General features: G+C 35.4%; 2 protein-coding genes and 1 long non-coding RNA gene across 4 annotated transcripts; 2 read left to right on the top strand and 1 right to left on the bottom strand.

Annotated features, from left to right (window-relative positions):
• Positions 1 to 12487, bottom strand: pelo (pelota mRNA surveillance and ribosome rescue factor). Of its 2 annotated transcripts, none has more exons than XM_073866762.1 (13): positions 12306 to 12487; positions 11597 to 11689; positions 11289 to 11439; positions 10726 to 10816; positions 4410 to 4573; positions 2863 to 2923; positions 2614 to 2775; positions 1980 to 2026; positions 1819 to 1892; positions 1594 to 1665; positions 574 to 652; positions 447 to 474; positions 1 to 364 (listed from the first exon to the last, which is right to left on the bottom strand). In XM_073866762.1, the coding sequence occupies exons 1-13, from the start codon at positions 12344 to 12346 to the stop codon at positions 270 to 272; spliced, it is 1158 nt and encodes a 385-aa protein (XP_073722863.1). In that variant the 5' UTR covers positions 12347 to 12487; the 3' UTR covers positions 1 to 269. The 2 variants fall into 2 exon arrangements, with proteins under 2 accessions (XP_073722863.1, XP_073722862.1); XM_073866761.1 differs by having other exon boundaries at positions 447 to 480; positions 580 to 652.
• On the top strand, positions 6770 to 8457 carry LOC129444667 (uncharacterized). Its single transcript, XR_008644559.2, has 2 exons — positions 6770 to 7046; positions 7510 to 8457. It is a non-coding gene; the product is annotated as an uncharacterized lncRNA (long non-coding RNA).
• Positions 12488 to 12848: 361 nt separating the features above from the next.
• ppp1cab (protein phosphatase 1, catalytic subunit, alpha isozyme b) lies at positions 12849 to 20069 on the top strand. The gene is made up of 7 exons (XM_073866763.1): positions 12849 to 13187; positions 13978 to 14105; positions 14214 to 14444; positions 15200 to 15304; positions 16032 to 16255; positions 17996 to 18133; positions 19001 to 20069. The coding sequence occupies exons 1-7, from the start codon at positions 13129 to 13131 to the stop codon at positions 19112 to 19114; spliced, it is 999 nt and encodes a 332-aa protein (XP_073722864.1). The 5' UTR covers positions 12849 to 13128; the 3' UTR covers positions 19115 to 20069.
• The last annotated feature ends 399 nt before the right edge of the window (positions 20070 to 20468 follow it).

Below are 20468 nucleotides of genomic sequence, written 5' to 3'. Positions count from 1 at the left end.
TGTATTTTTGGAGTATGGTATATTCCAAAAGATCTGAACATTTACTCTGTATATGGTGTGTGACTTTAGTGGCATACTAATGTATTATTTAGTATTTTCAAATCATCCTTAGTATTCTTTTCTTTTTACGGCTAAATAATTATATATATTAAACAATATTTTTTGTGACTTGTCCTACAACTGCAGTCAAATCCGCAGTCTTTAAATGGAAATGTGTTTCTGATATTTCATGTAATATCCTATATATCAGTCCAAAGAGAGTCATAATGTTAGTCTTCATCTGAGCTGCTGTCATCCTCAGCCTCAGAAACCTCAGCAATGGGAAACCTCAAGATGGCCGCCACTCCACTCAACTGATTCAACTCTACAGAGACAAATCCCAACGTGTCAGAATCTAAATGAACATTTCATAGTTTTCCCATGAAGAGTTTAAAAGACAAACTTACGTTCTCCAGATACATGCAGACTTGAGAATATCCTTAAACAGAAGCACTAAAGATAAAAATATGTATTGGTCTTGTTATTGGTGTCAGATGTCACATTTCACGTAAAAGATCATGATCTACTCGAAAAAATCCTGACAATTCCTCCATTTTCTCGTACACTGTCAACCAGCCGGACATATCGGCTGCGAGTTGCTATATCCTGATGTCTGCAATGATAAAAAAGAAAAATGTTTGTGTCATTTATTTTCTTTAACGGTTAAAGGGATAGTTCACCCAAAAATGACAATTCTGTCATCATTTACTCGCTCTCAGGTTGTTACAAACCGCATACATTTTTTTGTTCTGATGAACCTGAAGGAAGATATTTTGAGAAATGTTTGTAACCAAACCGTTCGTGGACCCTTTTCACTTCCATAGTAGGAACAAATTATACTATGGAAGTAAATGTGGTCCATGAACATTTCTCAAAATATCTTCCTTTGTGTTCATCAGAACAAAGAAATTTTTACAGGTTTGTAACAACATGAGAGTGAGAAAAAGATGACAGAATTTTGATTTTTGGTTGAACTATCCCTTTAAACTAGGGATGCTCCGATCAATGCCGATCTCCACTAAAAATACGTGGCCGTACACTATTCTGAATCGGACAGCCGATCTTATTCACAGCTATTTCATGTACTACGGCTTTTGATCAGTAAGTCCTTATCGATCTGAAATCACTATTAGTTTGAGTCGTTTATAACATGCATTTGAAAAAGCAACTCTCGTCAAACATAATTATTAAACATATTCTTTATTATCATGAAAATACCTGAAAAGGTTTGAAGACCAGCAATATAAATATATCCTTAAGACATTTCCTGGAGCTGCGTGTCATCATAGCTGTGTGTGTATTGTTCTTCGTCTACAGCGCATTTTGAGTTTCTGCACGAGAGTGCCCCCTGGCTTTTGGATGTAGCGGCATTTCGCCGTAATTCATTTAGAAGCATAGCAAGCATTATCAGCCAATCGATCAGAGCATCCCTACTTTAAGCCATTCATATAAACTTACAATATTTGTTGAGCACGAATAAGAAGGCATATACAATCCAGACACACAATGATTTGCTGAATCTATAAAACTGATTAAAAATTACTTTAAAAATACCTGAATAGTTTATCACTGATCAGTAAGATGTCAATAGCTAAAGCTTCACTTGCTTTCTCCACATGAGCCAATCTGTACAGAACAGAAAGTATAATTAAATGACATCATGGAAATCTGAATTAATGGTTAATGGTTCTTACAGTAATTGACATCAAGTACTGACAATAAGTAGATTAACTTTTCTCTATATTAATGACTGTATTTATAAAGATAACGTTTAATTACCCATAGAAAGCTCTATCTGGTTCTTGTTGCAGCATCTTGTAAAAATCCTCCAGGGCTTTCACCTCTCCAGCTGCCTAAAACAACAGAGATAAAGAGAAAACCTGAATAGTAATGTACAAAAAATTATATGAATGTGCATGTACAAATCCAAACGTAGGCACCTTTGTGTCAGACAGCCGAGACGTTACTGCTGGATCACACAGAATTTCTGTGAAAATAATATTAAAGATAAAGATGCATTTTTAGTGTTAAATAAAAACTCATTTTTGTTTTGGTATCTCAAAAATATCATGCGTGGCAGAATGTTAGTGCAAATTAGCAGTTTAAGACAACTGTTAAACATGTTGTTTACATTATTACAAATTTTAAATAAGATACTTTGCATTATTTCATGTTTGAGACATTTCCTATAAACAAATTTCCTAAAATAAATAATTTCTTGTTGGGATATTTGGAAAAACTTAATAATTAAAAAAAAAAATTATTTGTAACAAACAGGAGATAAAGAATTTACAAACGTGTGGAGAGTTCAGCACTGGGACAGCGTCCTGAGTGTTTTGAAAAATATTACTTAAAAATGATTCTCATCTTAACATATCCAGAGGTATAAAGTCAACATATACAACAAATCTGTGGGGTAGCAATTAAAAAAAGTCTAAATAAATGCAATATATATTTGCACTCTTTAAAAGCAAAACAATCTGCTTAATTTCCAAGCTACAAGTGAAGCAGTATTTGCAACAATTTGAGTGGATTTTAATTACATTTGAGAATTAAAGTGTAATGAACTCTTACCTTTAAGCGAGTATTTGTGTCCAGATGAGGAGTGCACCAACATGAATTTAGATCTGTTTTCTAGCAGAATTTTGCAGTCTTGTCTTACAGCCTCTTTGAAGAGATACGAGATGAACTGATCTTTCACAAAGCCTGGACTACCCACCAGAACACACTTTACGACTGAGAAACACATAATACTCAAACGTCAGCATTTTTGTTATAATTTTTATTATGTGAAATAAAATACTGAAAAGAAGGAAAGTTCACCTTCAAAATTAAAGTGTCTCAAAATCCCCTGCATAACAGCTTCATAAAATCGATCTAAGGCCTGAAAAAGAACACATCAGCAAAAACTGATCTTACATATACTTGATCTGAACATAACATCTATTCAAACTGGAAAACACTGACTATGTTCAAAATAACATACTACTTTTATCTAAAACAACTTACAAAGATTAAACTAAATTAGGACACAATAAAGTGATTTGTCATATCGAGGCAATAATACAAGAGGTGCTTATACCAAGTTACTGGTATAATGTTAATCTCCTGTACCCAGATAACGCCAAATGGCATTGTCAAAATGTCTAGTATATGACTACAGCACACTGCATAGAAACTTTTTAATATTTATTTTTGACGACTCATAAAATCATAAACTAAATTAGTTCAAATTAAATTACATAGCACATGCATGTAATGAGATCACAACGTCTATGAAATGTTTATTATTTTACACAGCTTCATATACTGTAAAAAACACTATTCAGCATATCTAGTAGACCATACAATATAGTTCTCATTTTTATCAGCTTAAAAAAAGAAATCGCCACGTTTTATTTTGTGCCACCATACTTAATCGTGTAACTAACTATTCATGTAACTTTAAATAGGGAAAACATGGAAGTGTTTGGTGGCTTCTAAATTCATCCCTGTTTGGATCCTAAGGAATGAATGGGGCTAGGCTAAATGCTAACACATTCACGACACGCTGTACAAAGATTAAATGCATGCATTGAAAAAAGATAGGTATGTATTAATTAGTCTAAACTGAGGTAAGAACATAGTAAAATATTGAAAACTGTGGTGTTTTCCTTTAACAAACATGGCTTACTAAAAACATTACTTGTGTGTATTTTGAGACAAAACAAAGGGCACTGATGTATTTTAAGATACCGGTATGTCAGTGCAAGTTGTTTTCAGTTTGGACAGCTCTTACATTTATTTTAGTCTAGGACTAGTCTAATCCCTGTCTGGGAAACCGCCCCATAACGTAGTCATAATACAGGTTGTGGTTAGGAGACGCATGTTATTTCAAATAAACTGGGTACTGATGAACCATCTAACATGGCCAAACGTTTAGCAAATCCCACGTTAAAAAAAGTAATTTTAACCACTGATTCTTCACATCTTCATCCTTTGGTAATGAAAACAACAAAAACTAGCCTTTACAGCTTAAAACACAGTGTCTTCTCGACATGATGTTAACACACTAACTAGCGAAAGTGTCTAAAGGTAGGTCATGGTTTTCGTTTCTCGCAGACAGGTGAAGATTATACAGTATTATAAGTATTGCCTTCATACGTTGAAAGACAACAGGCGGGAGATTAAAAAATAATATGACTTATTAATGCTGTTCATAGTCGACTCCCTACTTTAGAAGCCAATAATTTTATTAATCGTGCACTTTTTGGTTGAACTACATTGCACATGGTTTACATTGTTGGACTGCTACATGACACACTGCAATACAGGCAATTTTCAATATTGTATCTCTCTGGCACTTTAAAAATACCAAATTTTATATTCACCTTGTCATGTTGGGAGCAGCTGCCTTTCCTCTTGCGTGGAATGGTGACCTCAATCTTTGTCCTCAGCAAAGTCATGGCTGGGGTCACGAGAACCAGGTTGGCCAGACCTTCCTGCATCACCACAGCAGCTACATCTGCTTTCTGAACAGGATCACATGCTTGTTCTGTAAATTGAGATGGAAAAAAAGAGTCCAAATAAACCAGTAATGAGGCAGATCAAAAATAACGGGTAGTTCATCCAAAAATCTATCATCATCTACTCAGGACACTGCTCTCCGGCATATAATGAAAGTGATTGGTGCCTCAAGATGTTAAAGAAATAGTTCACCAAAATATAAAATATAAGAAATATTATTCTCTCATAATTCACGAACCACCATGCCATTCTAGATAGGGATGCATAATGATTAATCATGATTAATCTATAGCAGAATATATAGTATAGTAGAAAATATATATAGTAGAAAAGTTTTTGTTTACATCATATACAGAATGTGTGTCAACTGTAAATAACAATTGTGTATATATAAATATGCACACATGCATGTACACTTTTAAGAAAGAAGATATATATATATATATATATATATATAAAGTATTTATATATAATATAAATTATACATGAATATACAAATGTATATACACACGTAAACATTTCTTAAATACATACATGCATGTGTGTGCATTTATGTATACAAAGTTATTATACACAGTTGATACACATATATGATGTAAACAAAAACTTTTTTCTGCTTTAGATTAATCGCGATTAATCATTATTCATCCCTAAATCTAGATGTATGACTTACTTTCTTCAGCTTAACACAAATTTATATTAAAATACGCATTCATCTGGAGTCATTTGGATTTTATGATGGATGTTTGTGCTTTCTAAAGCGTCACCATGTTGACCCCAAATAAGATTGCATGATAGCATTAAAATATAAAGTCATATACATTTAATACAAGATTTAACATAGTCATAGGGCATATAGAAGTCATATACATCTGTGATGGCCTAAGGGTAATCTACAAGAAAAAATATTGGTGAATTATTGCTTTTTCAAAAATCATTAAAGGACACCTCAGTCTGATGTGACAATAGCACACACATTTGGACAACAGAAATATTGTTTGTTCTGTCGATATATTTGAACTTTAATGTTCCTATTCACTTTGTATGTAGAACAACAGCAGTTCTTTGTTTTTGTATTACTTTATTTTTGTGATCGAGCACCTGTGTTTAAAAGTTTTTGGATGTGCACACATTCTACTTCTTATTTAATGGAGAAGAACAGCATAAACATTTTCCTTATGAAAATAAATAATAATACAGAAATTGAAATTAAGCCTACAGGATTGAAACATTTCTCTTAAAGGGGCCATGGCACAAGACTTTTTTAAGATGTCAAATAAATCTTTGGTGTCCCCAGAGCACATATGTGAAGTTTTAGCTCAAAATACCATAAAGATAATTTATTATAGCATGTTAAAATTGCCACTTTGTAGGTGTGTGCAAAAATGTGCCGTTTTGGGTGTGTCCTTTAAAGGCGATTTTTTTTCTCGGGAGCAAATCGTTCATGCTCGTATGGTCGCGGCTCGCACCGTGTGAGAGGAATTACGAGCCGAGCCGAGCAGGTTACGAGCACCTTACGACCTCCCGATAATTTTTAAACATGTCAAAAAACTTCGGGAGCTGTCGGTATAAATTCGTAGTGTTGGTGCGGGTGAACGAGACGATCTGGCAAAGCACTTGAAGTTGACCAATCAAATTGTACAAAACACACAAGAAGAAAGACAAATGCGGCATTGCTACCTCAAATCTGGACGACAACTCTATAGCTGGCTATGTTTCGCGCACACACACACACTCCGGTGACCGGACATCATGACAAATATGACAGGTCCATTCAGTGACGACCTCTTGATCAGCTTCTTTGACCGAAAAACCTGTCATACGTGTTATTGTGATGTCCGGTCACAGCTTTGGATGTGTGCGGAAAGAGAGAGTGCAGATTAGGCACAATGCATAAAACGAGGGCTACTTTTTGATATTAAAACTTTTTTGTTTTACTTTGAAATACTGTTGATTTTTCTTTACTTGTTAATATGTTTTATCATTATTTACAATCTAAACATAAAATAAGCCAACTAAAATATGTAATAAATGAATATAAAAAATATTAGACTCCGTGCAGAGACCACTGGTTTAAATAGTACAGGATGGACAATGAATGTCGCAATTTTTGTGTAATCCAAGCTGTGCCGAAGTCACTGTAGTACAGTTTCATAAATGAATGGATATTAAAAGGGCTGTCGCGACAGAGAATAAAAAAACAACGGAATGTCCATGTTTAATAGGCTATTCACCTTATTTTTCACGACAACAAGGGCGGCGCCATTGCGCTCAGTTTGTCAACGTACTTCCGGCCGCATAGAAGAAGAGCAGCTGAGGCAGTGACTGAAGGCGACGCGTTAAGCTTAAAAAGTTCATTCAAGCGCCTTTATGTTTGTTTCTTACCAATTTTAACGGACGGGAAGCCGACTGAGGAACACCCTTATCCCAAGCAATGGTTCGACTACGATGTTCCGGTAACTTTAAACCACGCCGGGTGTTGAAAAGGTGTCCAGTTTCAGGTAAGCTATCTTAGCTAACTATGTGCTCGTTTGTCTAAAGTTAGATTTGTGAAGTCCGTTCTACAAATACAATTAAGATCAGTAACGTTAGTTTATTAATGCAACTATTTTGAATGGTTTTAATTGTCCACCAATATTTATATATTTACGATAGTACAACGAGATATTATAGTACATTGCATTCTTACAGTAGCCCACGTGATTCCTACAAGTTACTGAGATTTCAGATGCTAGAATGTCAGTTCATTTCTCATTCAGATATTGATAATGACCTATTACACAACGTATTATTTAACACTGAAGTTAAAGGCTTTGTGTATAATGTTACTGTCTCTTTTTAATGCATCTCTCTCTTACACACTGTTCTGTTTAAGTATGGGTGCCATTTAGATATTAATTCTCATGATGCAAGTTTATTTAAAATACTAACATAAAACTGTTTATGGTTATATTGTTTTCACAGATGCATTGATGTGTAGTGATGCAGTGGACAACTGTGAGGATGATACAATCAACATGTTCCTAAACTGTGATGCAGAAACACAATGGGAGGATCCATCCGTCTCTGACCACAACTACACTTTAAAATCACAAATCAACCTGAAGCAACCTACATCTGATATGGGAAAACAATGGTGCGGTTTCTCAGACAGGGCTTATCCTGGTCCCAGGCTAAAATGCATATTTGAGCTACAATAATTTAAAAACACCTTTTACTGACATACCTCAACATATATGAGTGCCATTGTTTTGTCACAAGATGCGCATCAGTCTTGTTTTTTTGTAAGGATTGTTTGTAAAAACTAAAATGTCCTAATATAATTAAGGCCTAGTCCTGTAAACCCTGTCCGAGAAACTGCTTCAATGTGTTGAGCTGGCACAAATGTACATATCTCTGCTGAGAAACAACCATCTTTGTCAGCTTTACAGAGGGTTTATATTGCATCCATTACACAGTCACCAAGCACTTTACCAGTACATACACCAACAGCTTCCAGATAAACACTTGGAATCAGCTCCTGATGACTCCGATAAAGCTGTGTCTTAATTTATTGCAGGGTGGTCTTGCTGAAAAGTTAGCTGTTTCTTAGTCTAGTTATCTTTATAAACCTTTACAGTGTGACCTGATTTTACCTGTTGTAAAGTTACATTAAACCTTCATATGTGATCAGATGTCATGCAGTGATATTAAACATTTACAATGTGAGCTGTTGTGCATTTATTAAACCTTTACAATGTGATCAGATGTTACCTGCCATGCAGTTATATTAAACCTTTACAATGTGATATGATGTTGTGCATTTATATTAAACCTTTACAATGTGATCAGATGTTACCTGCCATGCAGTTATATTAAACCTTTACAATGTGATATGATGTTGTGCATTTATATTAAACCTTTACAATGTGATCATATAGTATCTGTAAGGAATTTCTTAAACCATATGTGAGCTTTGTAGATTCCACTTAAAAGGATTTAAGTCTCCTGATTTGAAGGAATAAGTGTTGACAAGTTTGCAAATGAATTCTATCATACATAAAAACGAAATAGTTATTGGACTGGCTAAGGTGCACATTTGCTTTAAAAAAGACGAAATCACTGTGTAAATACATACTTTTAATAATTTTCGATGCTGCTCCATCAACTCCTGACAGGATGAGGTAATTAAATATGCCAGGTTACTTGCCGCGGCCGCTTCATATCGTCTAACCACGAGACGATTGATGGGACAATATAAGACTATCCGAGCGTCATATGAAGTTTTAACCGTGTTCCTAATTTAAAACATTTACAGCAGTAGCGATATTTGTCATTTCACTAAAGTTATAGTGAACTACAAACAATCTTCTAACCACCAAACTAACCACCGAATGCACTGTGCCATATAGCAGCGGAAGGCGGTTGACAAAATGCGGAAGAGCGAAGAATTAAAAAGGGGCGTGGCGGAATAAGGTGAATAAGATATGCATTTATTGTTTTACACTTTATACAGGTATAATAAATGCAAAATAAATTGTCAACGAACAAGAGACTACATTAAACATGATGATCATACGCGGAGACGACATTTTCCACATTATTATAGAGCTTTTGCTTTAACAAGTGAGCTTAAAGGTTTTTGTTCAGTATTTTTTTTTTTTTTTTACATATTTTCGACCAAAGGAACACGAGATAAAGCCCAATGTAAGTTGTTATGGTAGCCTAAGCTTGTTCTGAAATGATGAGAATATTTAAATGACTAAAAATGTAGGCTATCGCTACCCAGTCTCCTGAGGTTGCGTATAAATAAAAATAAACAAAATTCCACTTTGGCGTGCATATGATACGCAAGTCCTTCCCATTCACATCTTTTTTTGTCGTTTTATCTCTGAAACTTTATTTAAATAATGATTCATTTGTTTTCATACTATATTTGTATTGCTATGTATTAATTTAACTACTGAAAAAATGGAATATATTAATATGAAATGACTTCTGTATGGCATTTATTTTGTACAGTTACAGGAGCACAAATGTTGCGGGCTCACTTTTACTTCAATACCCCGCATTGACCGAGGTTCCGTGTACATTTGCACAAAACAATGCAAACAAGCCTAGACAATGTGCTTTATATTAAATTAAATGATTTTCGTTTTACAAATTAATATTTAGCTGTAGATGTATTGTCTTAATAATTTAATCATAAAGGGAAAGACGTGTTAGCTTACCTTGCGTTTTATCTCATTGCTACTCATTCTGCATTTACAAATAAATAAATAGGCCCACTGAATTTGTTTTTTAAACGGTCATATTTAAAAGCTATATATATAATATATATATATATATATATATTATATATTTATCTCATTGCTGATATATATATATATGTAACATTAATAATAGCAATATAGATATTTACAATCATGATATATTAAGACGGTAAAACCGCATATGCGCTAGCACGAAAAACCACTGCCAGAGAATTTCCTTCAACGCAACAGCTATAGACCTATATTGCAATTTCGGAATGCATAAACAGAAATACAAAAGAACAGAAATTCCAGGCGGTTTTCTGCACTTAAGCCAATATCTTTGCCGTATTCTTCTTGGTTTTTTTGTACATTCTGCCACTCACAGCTGCGAAAATGCTTACGTCAGAATTCGTCAAGTCGTACAGTAAAATCTTGTCGTGTGTGACTGCGTCCGAATTATTTTCGCATAAACTCACTCGTGTCGTTTGCGAGAGCTCACGACGTTCCGACCGTCAGAATTCGCACCGTGTACGCCCAGCTTAAAATGCAAATGAGCTGATGAAATTCAAACACTAATCAAAATGATGGTTGTTGCTTGCAATTAAAACTCAATTGTGCTTTTCTCTGCATTAAATGGCAGTGCTGCGGTTGGTTAGTGCAGATTAAGGGGTGGTATTATTATAATAAGAGCTCCTTATGACATCATAAGGAAAGCCAAATTTCAACGACCTATTTTTTCATGTGCTTGTAGAGAATGGTTTACCAAAACTAAGTTACTGGGTTGATCTTTTTTTACATTTTCTAGGTTGATAGAAGCACTGGGGACCCAATCATACCACTTAAACATGGAAAAAGTCAGATTGTAATGCCATGGCCCCTTTAAAATGTATATATTTTAAAAAGAAAACCTAGTCAAGTAAAACAACAAAACAAACCAACACATTACCAATTCGGTCCAATACTACACTGTCCCAGACTTTCTTGGCAAGAGTAAACTTCCTGTTAAGCTCCAGCTCAATGGTATGATAAGCGCCCATCTACATATGACACAACAAAAGAAACAAAACACATTTTATTGCTTCTGTGACATAAACACCGAAATAAAGTAATGATGATGACTTCACTAAATACGTTGCTTAATGTCCTAAAACATTATTTTAAATGTAAGTATAACACTAATGCAAAGCTTGTGGAATGGGAAAAAATATGAAGTGTGCTGAAGTAGCAGTGAAATATTAAAATGTATTTATTTAATTAATTACTTTGTGTGTTATTTTGGAAATTGGCTTTGTGCAACATTCTTAATTTTTTGCGTCTATACCTTCATTACAGCATTCATTACATTACACTGGTACAACACCTAGCCCCGACGATTTAAATTTTTAAGTTCATTGCAATAAACATGATTTATGCTTGAGAGTCAATGATTTTATTTTATACCACAAGGCTGTTGAATGTTTCATTCTGATTGGTTGAGAAACTTTCTAAGGGTGTGCACTGTCCACTAACCTTGACATACTGGTTCTCCTGGATGTTGGTTCCTTTCACCCTTAGCTGACAGGCCTGTGAATCAAAGTCTATTGTCTCTACACATAAAGTCAGTGTGGTGCGTACACGTGAACTGCCCACACTGCCAGTGGAGGACTCCGTCTGAACTTTCCTGTTTGTGACATAAGTTTATTCTCATTACTGAGCAAAACATAACACCAAGTACAATGGACCAATACTGTAACAAGAGAATCTGTTGACGTGTGTGTGACGAGATAAACCGAGACAGATCTACAGTGAAACGCAATTAATAAACTTGTGTGTCTCACCTGATGGTTGAAGCTCTGAGGCTGTCGCCCACCTGTAGCAGGTTGTAGGTGTGCCACATGTCTTCTGCTTCCTCAGGCATGAGCGTCACCTGACTGAAAGAGAAAAGAAAATTAAGTATATATAGACAACAGGCAACTTAAAAAATCATACGTTTGTACTAGACATACTCATAAATCTAACTAGAGCTGGTGTTCATCTCTAGGTGTTCAGAGTTCTCATAAATGAATTTACAGAAATAAATCACATATTTTTATACATGAAATATATTCTTAATGTTCATTGTTGTGTAAATTAAAATTCACAATATAGCACAACCTGATTCTTTTATAAAACATTGATTTTAAATAACAACTTTCATGTAGTGTTATTTTCCTAGAAGTTACACCCCCTGTAACTTCAGTCACAGTGACACCCCCTGTTAATGGTTGGGTTCGCTATGCTTTGATATTGCAAAGAGGCTTTTAGGGTCATAGATGGTACCCTCTATTTTAGCACTACTGGTACGCTTTTAAACGGATTTAAATACATGAGCACAACTGTTTAATAATTTGTTTGTGTGATCTTGTTATTTCAAAATAGCGTGGAGGACCATATAAATACCATGGTATATAAATGCAACAATCACTTTTGGTTTCTGGTACCACCAAATACTTGAAGCAGCCGACAACTGTTTTGACACCCAACCCATGTGTTAAAAAACACACTTACCCTGCATTGTCCTTCTCGATGTCTTTATGGAGTAACTTCATGGTCAAACAGGTTAACTATTCAAAAACATAACGCATCTTTGTTTGTATCAATTGGCAAATTTGGAAAGTTTACCGCGTCAGCACTGGCACATTCCCTTCTTTTGGAATGAATCAACACGACTGTCGCATTTTGATTGCGTCATTGATACGTCACGCCTCACAAGATACATTTATGTTTCCATAAACAGGATAGATTGAATATTTAGCAACAAATTAATTTTTTGTAATTTAAGTATTTCTTTTAAACTAGTTATTAATTACGCCATTCGTGAATAAATGTAAAAAGCTATTATTTAATATCAAGTAGATGTTTACAACGCACACACACTCAATAAAAATACAGTGTGTATGTTTACACGACAAATATTATTACATACTAATATATGAAGTTTTAATAAATGTATAAAGATGTTTTAATAAATTGAAAATTCAGATAAGAGTGACGCACGGGAGGACCAATCGGCTTTTCTTGTGGGTGATTTGAAGCCTCGTCATGTGCATACAGCAACCAATCTTTAACGTGTTTACGATCCGCCCCGCCCTTCGAGTGCTTCCTACAACCGTCAGCGGTCGCCGTCCTAGTTTACCTCAAATAACGTACTGCAAAGTGGTTTTTCTCGGCAATAATACCATAGTATAAACTCAGGAATATTATCAGAAGTGTGCGCGTTTAAATATCCGTGTTTTTTTAGGTTATTGTCGTGTATTTATATTGGGCGGTTTCCTTGTTTAGCCTATTTCCTGGCTTTCTGTTAGCCGGCTAATCTCCAGCGAGCGACAAAATGGCTGAATCGGACAAATTAAACATCGACTCTATCATTCAGCGTCTATTGGAGGTTAATTAAACTGTTCTTTTATAATAGATGTGTGATTTTTATTTGATAAAATTCTGTTTTTTTTGGTCAATCTGACCAAACGTTTTGTGTTCAAAGTAATTTCTTCGATTTTGTCAGTGCGTTAAATTGATTTTCAACATTATTTAAAATACTTTTAATGTGTTGTTGCATGTAAACATTGTGTCATTGTTTGGTGTTATGTTATGTTGTGTTATGTTATGCCAGCAAATACATTTCACAGTTTTTTTTCCCAAGATAAGCAACAAACTAACGTTAGAACCCTCCATTTTTGAGACACCATGCTAACGTTACAACGATAAGACAAACTAAAACCGGTCACTCTTTACAATAAGGTTTAATTTATTAACTTAACATTCATTAATAATGCATTGCTTATGATCTAAAAATGCACGGCATATTTTTACAGTGTTATTAATTTTTGTTAATGTAAGTTAACGCCAAAACACTTAAGTTATCCATTTTTCGTTCGTGTTAATCATTCTGCATGAACTAACTTAAATTAACAAACAAGCTTACAACTTTTGATTTTAAGTATTAACTTTTACGCGCGTGTGTATGATGAACCAACAAACTCATCCCAAAACAGACATAATAGATACAACGTGACAAGCTGGGACAACAAAGATGAATTATAATTTTTCTTTGAAGGCAGCAGAGATTATGCACCTTTTGTGTTTGTTTTCCAGCTTTTCAGCACTGGTATTAATGTTATTTTCAATGCATGCTGCCAAGAAGGTCCCTTATAACCTTTTAATCTTATTTATTTTCAGTTAAGGGCTCCAGACCTGGTAAAAATGTCCAGTTAACAGAAAACGAGATCCGTGGGTTGTGTTTAAAGTCTCGGGAAATTTTCCTCAGTCAGCCGATACTGCTGGAGCTGGAGGCACCACTCAAGATATGCGGTAAAATTTTTGCAAACCTTTTGCTTAGACCTAAATGCTCAGTCTTAAGTTTTACATAGACTTAAGCGGTCGTCTTCTGAAGTGACTGACGATGATCTCTGTCTGCAGGAGATGTCCATGGTCAGTACTATGACCTGCTCAGGCTCTTTGAGTATGGAGGTTATCCTCCAGAGAGTAACTACCTGTTTCTTGGAGACTATGTAGACAGAGGCAAGCAATCATTGGAGACCATCTGCTTGCTACTTGCCTACAAAGTCAAATATCCAGAGAACTTCTTTCTTCTCAGAGGAAACCATGAATGTGCCTCTATCAATAGAATATATGGATTTTATGATGAATGTAAGTATGAAAGAACAATTTGTGGCCAAGTTCTGTTGGTCTGCGCTATTTCGCAGTTGCAACGCTGCACAGCTGCAGATTTGAAACTAAATCCGAGTGCACACTGTTTGGTTTTAAATAGTCCTTTGGGATGGCTGCATGTCAGACTTTACAAATACAATCCCAACTGTAAGCAATGTCTCAGTGTGAGATCTCAGTTCTCAGACTCATTGAAAATGGAAATATTATGACATTTAACTCAGGTCAAGTCTTCTTGCATATAATGTTGTCATAGGAGTAGCCACATTGTAGGACTCTTAAAACCTCTGATGCTTACAGAATTTTGTTGGAGTAAAAGTTTGATCACAGTGGGCATTCATTTTTAATCTCTTAAGTGAACACGCCAAACTATCAAAGATTATAGATTTTTCCATGGGATTATAGAAATCTTTTAGGATTTCACAACTTTCTGACATGGCCAAATCCTGGTCATAATCTTACAATGTGCACCCTGTTTTGTTTTAGAATTTGTGCATTTTTATTTTAAAAAATTACAGCTGTAGATGTAAAGACCGTGTTCATAACCGAATGCATTTACCCTCCATATTCTGTATTGTTATAAGTAGTCCCTGCAGTTTGGTTGTACAAATTAGGTCCTTTTTTGGCCTTCATCTCCACACTTTAGCCTCAGATTTTAATGCCTTTGGAGTTACATGACCAGGCAGAATACGATAGTGTGTTGCACCATCTCTAAACAAGCTTTTGTCTTTTGGCAGGTAAAAGGCGTTATAACATCAAGCTTTGGAAGACATTCACAGACTGTTTCAACTGCTTGCCAGTAGCTGCTATCGTGGATGAAAAGATTTTTTGTTGTCATGGAGGTATGTGTGTGTCAGACTTTATATACTTTTTATATGCAATTACAACTGCCTCTCTTTGATATTTATCCAGCTTATTTCACGAGTACATTTTAAGACATGAGTCTTGATTTGAAATATTTTATTAGCTCATTTTAGAGATCAATCGATATATTAACATTTTCCCATTATCGGGTATTGGTTTTGTAAAATCAGATTAACCGATAAATGCTGCCATCTATTTGAGAATTGCATGCTGGACTGGCATTTCGTCACAGCCTCTAAGGAGAGGAAGCAAAAACAACCAACGTGCACAGCAAATATGACGGCGGAGTGATGCGACCTCATTAACGGGACTTTACACTTACTTTGCTTTAATTAATTGACTTTATTTAGCTATTAATGCACAGCTGAGATGTGTTATACATGCCTGATATGCAATTTATGCAGCTTGGCTAAGAAATGGAGACAAAGTCAAGTAGACTAATCCATCAAATCATGTTCCAATACAACTTCGCTTTACATAACTGAAACAGCCATGAACGAATGTGTGTGGGAAATTAAAACGCCTAATTAAAATTATTTTTCTGTTATTATGGTTATCATTAGCCTCGTTAAATCATGGTCGCAAGAATTGCCAAGGCTTAAAAACACAAGCACATGATAAACATTTGGCATGCGGCAGTTCTGTCAACTTTCTCGAGTGTCATTGGGCCAGAGCATATTACAATGTCTGTCATTTTATTTCTAGGTCTTTCTCCAGACCTACAGTCTATGGAGCAGATCCGACGTGTGATGAGGCCCACAGATGTTCCTGACCAGGGTTTGCTGTGCGATTTGCTGTGGGCTGACCCTGATAAAGATGTCATGGGCTGGGGAGAGAATGACCGTGGTGTCTCCTTTACCTTTGGGTCAGATGTAGTGGCCAAATTCCTTCACAAACATGACATGGACCTCATATGCAGGGCCCACCAGGTGAGAAACATAGACAACTTATTATAAAGCTATTTAAAGTGTTTGTACAAATTTGATCCAAAAGTGAAGTATTACAAACGGCTTTAGTAAATATTTAAAGAGTTTCGTTGCAAAACGAGATAACTCCGTTTTATGCGGTTTTTTTATGTTTTTGTATGCGTGCGGCGGGTGTCCGCAAACAAGAGCAGCTGTGAGGAAAATGGAAGTTTAAACCTTCAAAACTTTAAAACGAATGCAAGTAATAAACTTTCGGCATGAGGATGCGATTGTCCACGATAGATATGTGTTGTATACGCTGTTTGATGGGGATGCGAAGACGCATCGCACTGAGGACCGGAGCGCGTCCTGTGTCCTCGCACTGTGTAAAATGGTCTCTAATTGCAGGCGCATCAGGAATGCTATGATGACAAAAGTAAACAGAACGATCGGCTCATGAGATCGGCAAATTTAGCGAGTGCCGATCGCGTCATTTAATGCCGTTATCGACCGATTACGATCGGCGGCCTATCGATCGGAGCATCCCTAATTTAAACCTTCATACCTTAAAAAATACAGCTAAGTAGCACCATAAAACAAAATAATAACTAGTGCTGGGCAAAGATTAATCACATACAAAATAGAAGTGATTTTTGAGAATCGAATCGCGACCTTAGAATCGTAAATGTAATCGAATCGAGGATTTGGAGAACCGTGACACGCCTAGTTATATGGTGTCACAATGTATATTCGTTTGATTGTTCCTTTTATTTTTTATTAGGAGCACAGGTGCTGCCAAAAATAGTAATTTCGAACTAATTTTAAACAAACATACACAAATTACTTCAACCGTTTAACTAATAGTATTTTTTTTATAATTTTTGTTACAATATTGGTTTATAGAGGTCAGTCAGTGCCGTCAGTAAGTACTAAAGCCATCTATTAGCCATAGTTATTTCATGTACTATTTTTTTCCAGCAGATGTCACCAGAGACCCCCAAAAGCATGACATTTGAAGTTTTTTGAATGAGTTTTTACAATTTATGTCAGTGTACGCGCTGCGCTGGTGCGTGTGAACTGACAAGACCTGAATAATGACGTGTTTTCATCAATAGGCTTCACCTGTGCATGCGGTGAACCTACGACAAAACCGTGTTTTTACCAATCATTTAAACGACGCGTTTTTGTCACCATGTGCTCAGTTAATCTACATCGGTACGCAATTTAAACATAATGCTTATTTTACATTAAAATAGAAGGAATTGAACTAAATGAATCTGTTTGATAATGGAGTCTCTATTGCTAAAGGAGACTTGCACTTAGTGGTAAAAAGTAACAAATGTACATTAACACATACTGTTGCTGTGGTGGTAACTGTGGCAGTTAATCAAAAAGTTTTCTTGTATATTTTTACGGTTTGCCACAGTTGCCTGTAGTTAGCTTAAAGGGAAATATTTTGTATTTTAACTTTCTCTATAACGCTGCTTTTCCACAGTCCACGTTGTGAAATATTTTATATGAAATATTTTATCAGTAGAAACCCACAGCATACACAAACAAACTGAGAAAGTCATTATTGTCTATTTTAATACACTTTCAAATTAGTTAAGCTGTAATACTTATGACTAAAAAAACAAATAAAAATTCAAGCACAACTGCTTTAACTTGTCTATCTTTTTGTCTCATACATAATTTGATCCCCAAGCACTAAAATTTGTTATTTTTGTGCAGCTTTTTAAAACATAATTCCTATGCTCTAAACAGGTTGTAGAAGATGGCTATGAATTCTTCGCTAAGAGGCAGCTGGTCACACTTTTCTCAGCACCAAACTACTGTGGGGAGTTTGACAACGCAGGTGCTATGATGAGTGTCGATGAAACCCTCATGTGCTCGTTTCAGATTTGTCTTTGCTGTTTGTACAATGGCCTAAATTAGAGCTGGGTGGTTGTGGTTACATTAATAATTTATTTCCCAGTCTTTTTTAATATATTTGTTTAATACTTAATGATCAGAACAAGTGCATTCAAATCGTTGTAATGTAGTGTTGTAGTTCTCGAGACCGGTCTCAAGATCATTTTTTTAAAGGTCTTGGTCTCGTCTTGGAATCGACCGTTTTTTTACTCGATCTCAGACAAAGAGGACTCTGAATTTTATTTCAAGACCGGTCAAGACCACAACTGATGGCACATCACAAATTTATTTTTTATCATTAGTTTTATGCAGTTTATTCAGGTTTGGCATATGATGTTGGCAGTGTTTTAGCATTGTTTAAGTTTCTCCCAATGACAGTTTTTCTTATTTTATTACTAAAAACGTGGATGGCAAGCCACGGAAAGACAGTTCAGAATAAATGGTTAAGTTGATTTCAGCTCTTTAGTGTTTGTTCACTTTTATTGGCTTATAGACAAAGATAAATTCCCACATATCTGCAGTGCTTTTGATTATTTTATCAACTTCTCTGATGGCATGCACACACACAGACAAGAAGTGCCTAATCATATGCATATTCCACATTTTATCATAAGTGTTTTAATACAGTGACTTGCACTGGTCTTGGTCTTGACTTGGTCTCGACCTTGTAAAGTCTTGGTCATGACTTGGTCTCGGTTTAGGTGGTCTTCTTGACTACAACACTTGTAATGTTTATAGTTTTTATCACTAACAAACTTTTGAATGTATCATGCCTATTCAATAACAACCACCTGGTCATAGCCTTTCATGCGCTGACTCTGATTAATGAATTATAACATTTCCTGTTTCTGTCAGATTCTGAAACCGGCTGAGAAGAAGATGCTCTCGTACAGTGGAGCAGCTGGATTTGGTTCTGGCAGACCTATAACTCCTCCACGAAACGCAGCCAAGGGTGGCAAAGCCAAAAAATAACATCAACTACTGCAACATGCATATTCATCTTTTCCTTCACTCTACCTCTCCTCCTCCTCTACTCCAAACACCAAATCAGTGCAGGGCTTTTTTAGCTGTCTTCATCAAGATGAGATTGCTGTGAATCTGAGCGATCATATGTGTGTGCTGGACAGAAATATGCCCTCTTGGAGTGTGTCGGTCTGTATGTAAACATCTTTATGTATTTGTAGAAAATGTAGTTGTTGTGGTGCATTTGTGTGTGTGTGTGAAAGAGACGTTTCTTTTCTATGAATTGCTCATATTTTAGTGCATTTTTAGCCATTCTGGTTCATTTCTTTGTAATACATCTGCAGCCATAACTTGATAACCCTTTTTGGGATGTTTATTGGACCTAAGAGACACATTTCTTTTAAAACAAAGCCTCAGGGTCTGGCTTTTCATACCCGCTGTGGAAACGGGCTGCTCCATTCCCCTTTAGCTCAAAAGCAGTCTGAACAGAGGCCTTTGTGTCCTTAAATGCGTGTAAATCACTGCCACTATCTTTAATGTGAAACTTTATTCGAGCGCGTGTTTGTTTACAGTTGTTGTTGACGGCACCCTGCACATTTTGTGAGATACCACCTATTTTGGCACATCCTTTCCTGCAGCAAACTTCCCACTATTGTAGTAAATTAGCTTGGGCTTTTAAAATGTTTGGCTGCATTTTTTCCCCTTGTTTTTTTTATTAAATCATGAAGCATATGTGAATAATACCAAGTGTGAATGCCTACAAAGTGGCATGGGTGCCATCTCGGTTGCAGTTTGCACAGAAATATCTACTGTGCTTCAATTTCTCTCTTCGCACATGATGGTGACTGTGGCTGTGTGCCACTCACAAATCCACTTTCATAAGTTAAAAAGACATTTTGCAGGTTTTTTGTTTCTTTTGTAGTCTTATGAATTCAGCCAATAAAGAGAAGATCTGCTGCAAGTATCTGGAGTTTTTGTATATCTGTACAAGTTTTTGTAATGATAATAAACAAAATAATTTATAAAGTTTGACAGATTAGTTAAATAATATTGCAGAACTAAAATTTCTGGTCAATCTGGTAAATGGTGAAATTAGCAGTATCAAGATCATAAAAAAGAAAAATAGTCTTTAAAACTTTAAAAGTCTTAGCATACACATGTGAAATGTTTGGATGAATGTTATAAAAGAAGAAAATGAATAGTTTTACAACCTACTGATTAAAGACTAATGAACCGGACATGTTTAACTAAACACATGTTGTAACCATGAGTGTAAACTACATATTTTCTATAATTATTTTATTAAAAAATATTTTTATATATATATCCAGGAATTTAGGATTTTGATAATCTTGAAAAATTA

This window comes from Misgurnus anguillicaudatus, chromosome 4 (genome assembly GCF_027580225.2).
Source record: "Misgurnus anguillicaudatus chromosome 4, ASM2758022v2, whole genome shotgun sequence".
NCBI classification, from domain to species: Eukaryota; Metazoa; Chordata; class Actinopteri; order Cypriniformes; family Cobitidae; genus Misgurnus; species Misgurnus anguillicaudatus.
This window is presented reverse-complemented; position numbering and strand designations above follow the sequence as displayed.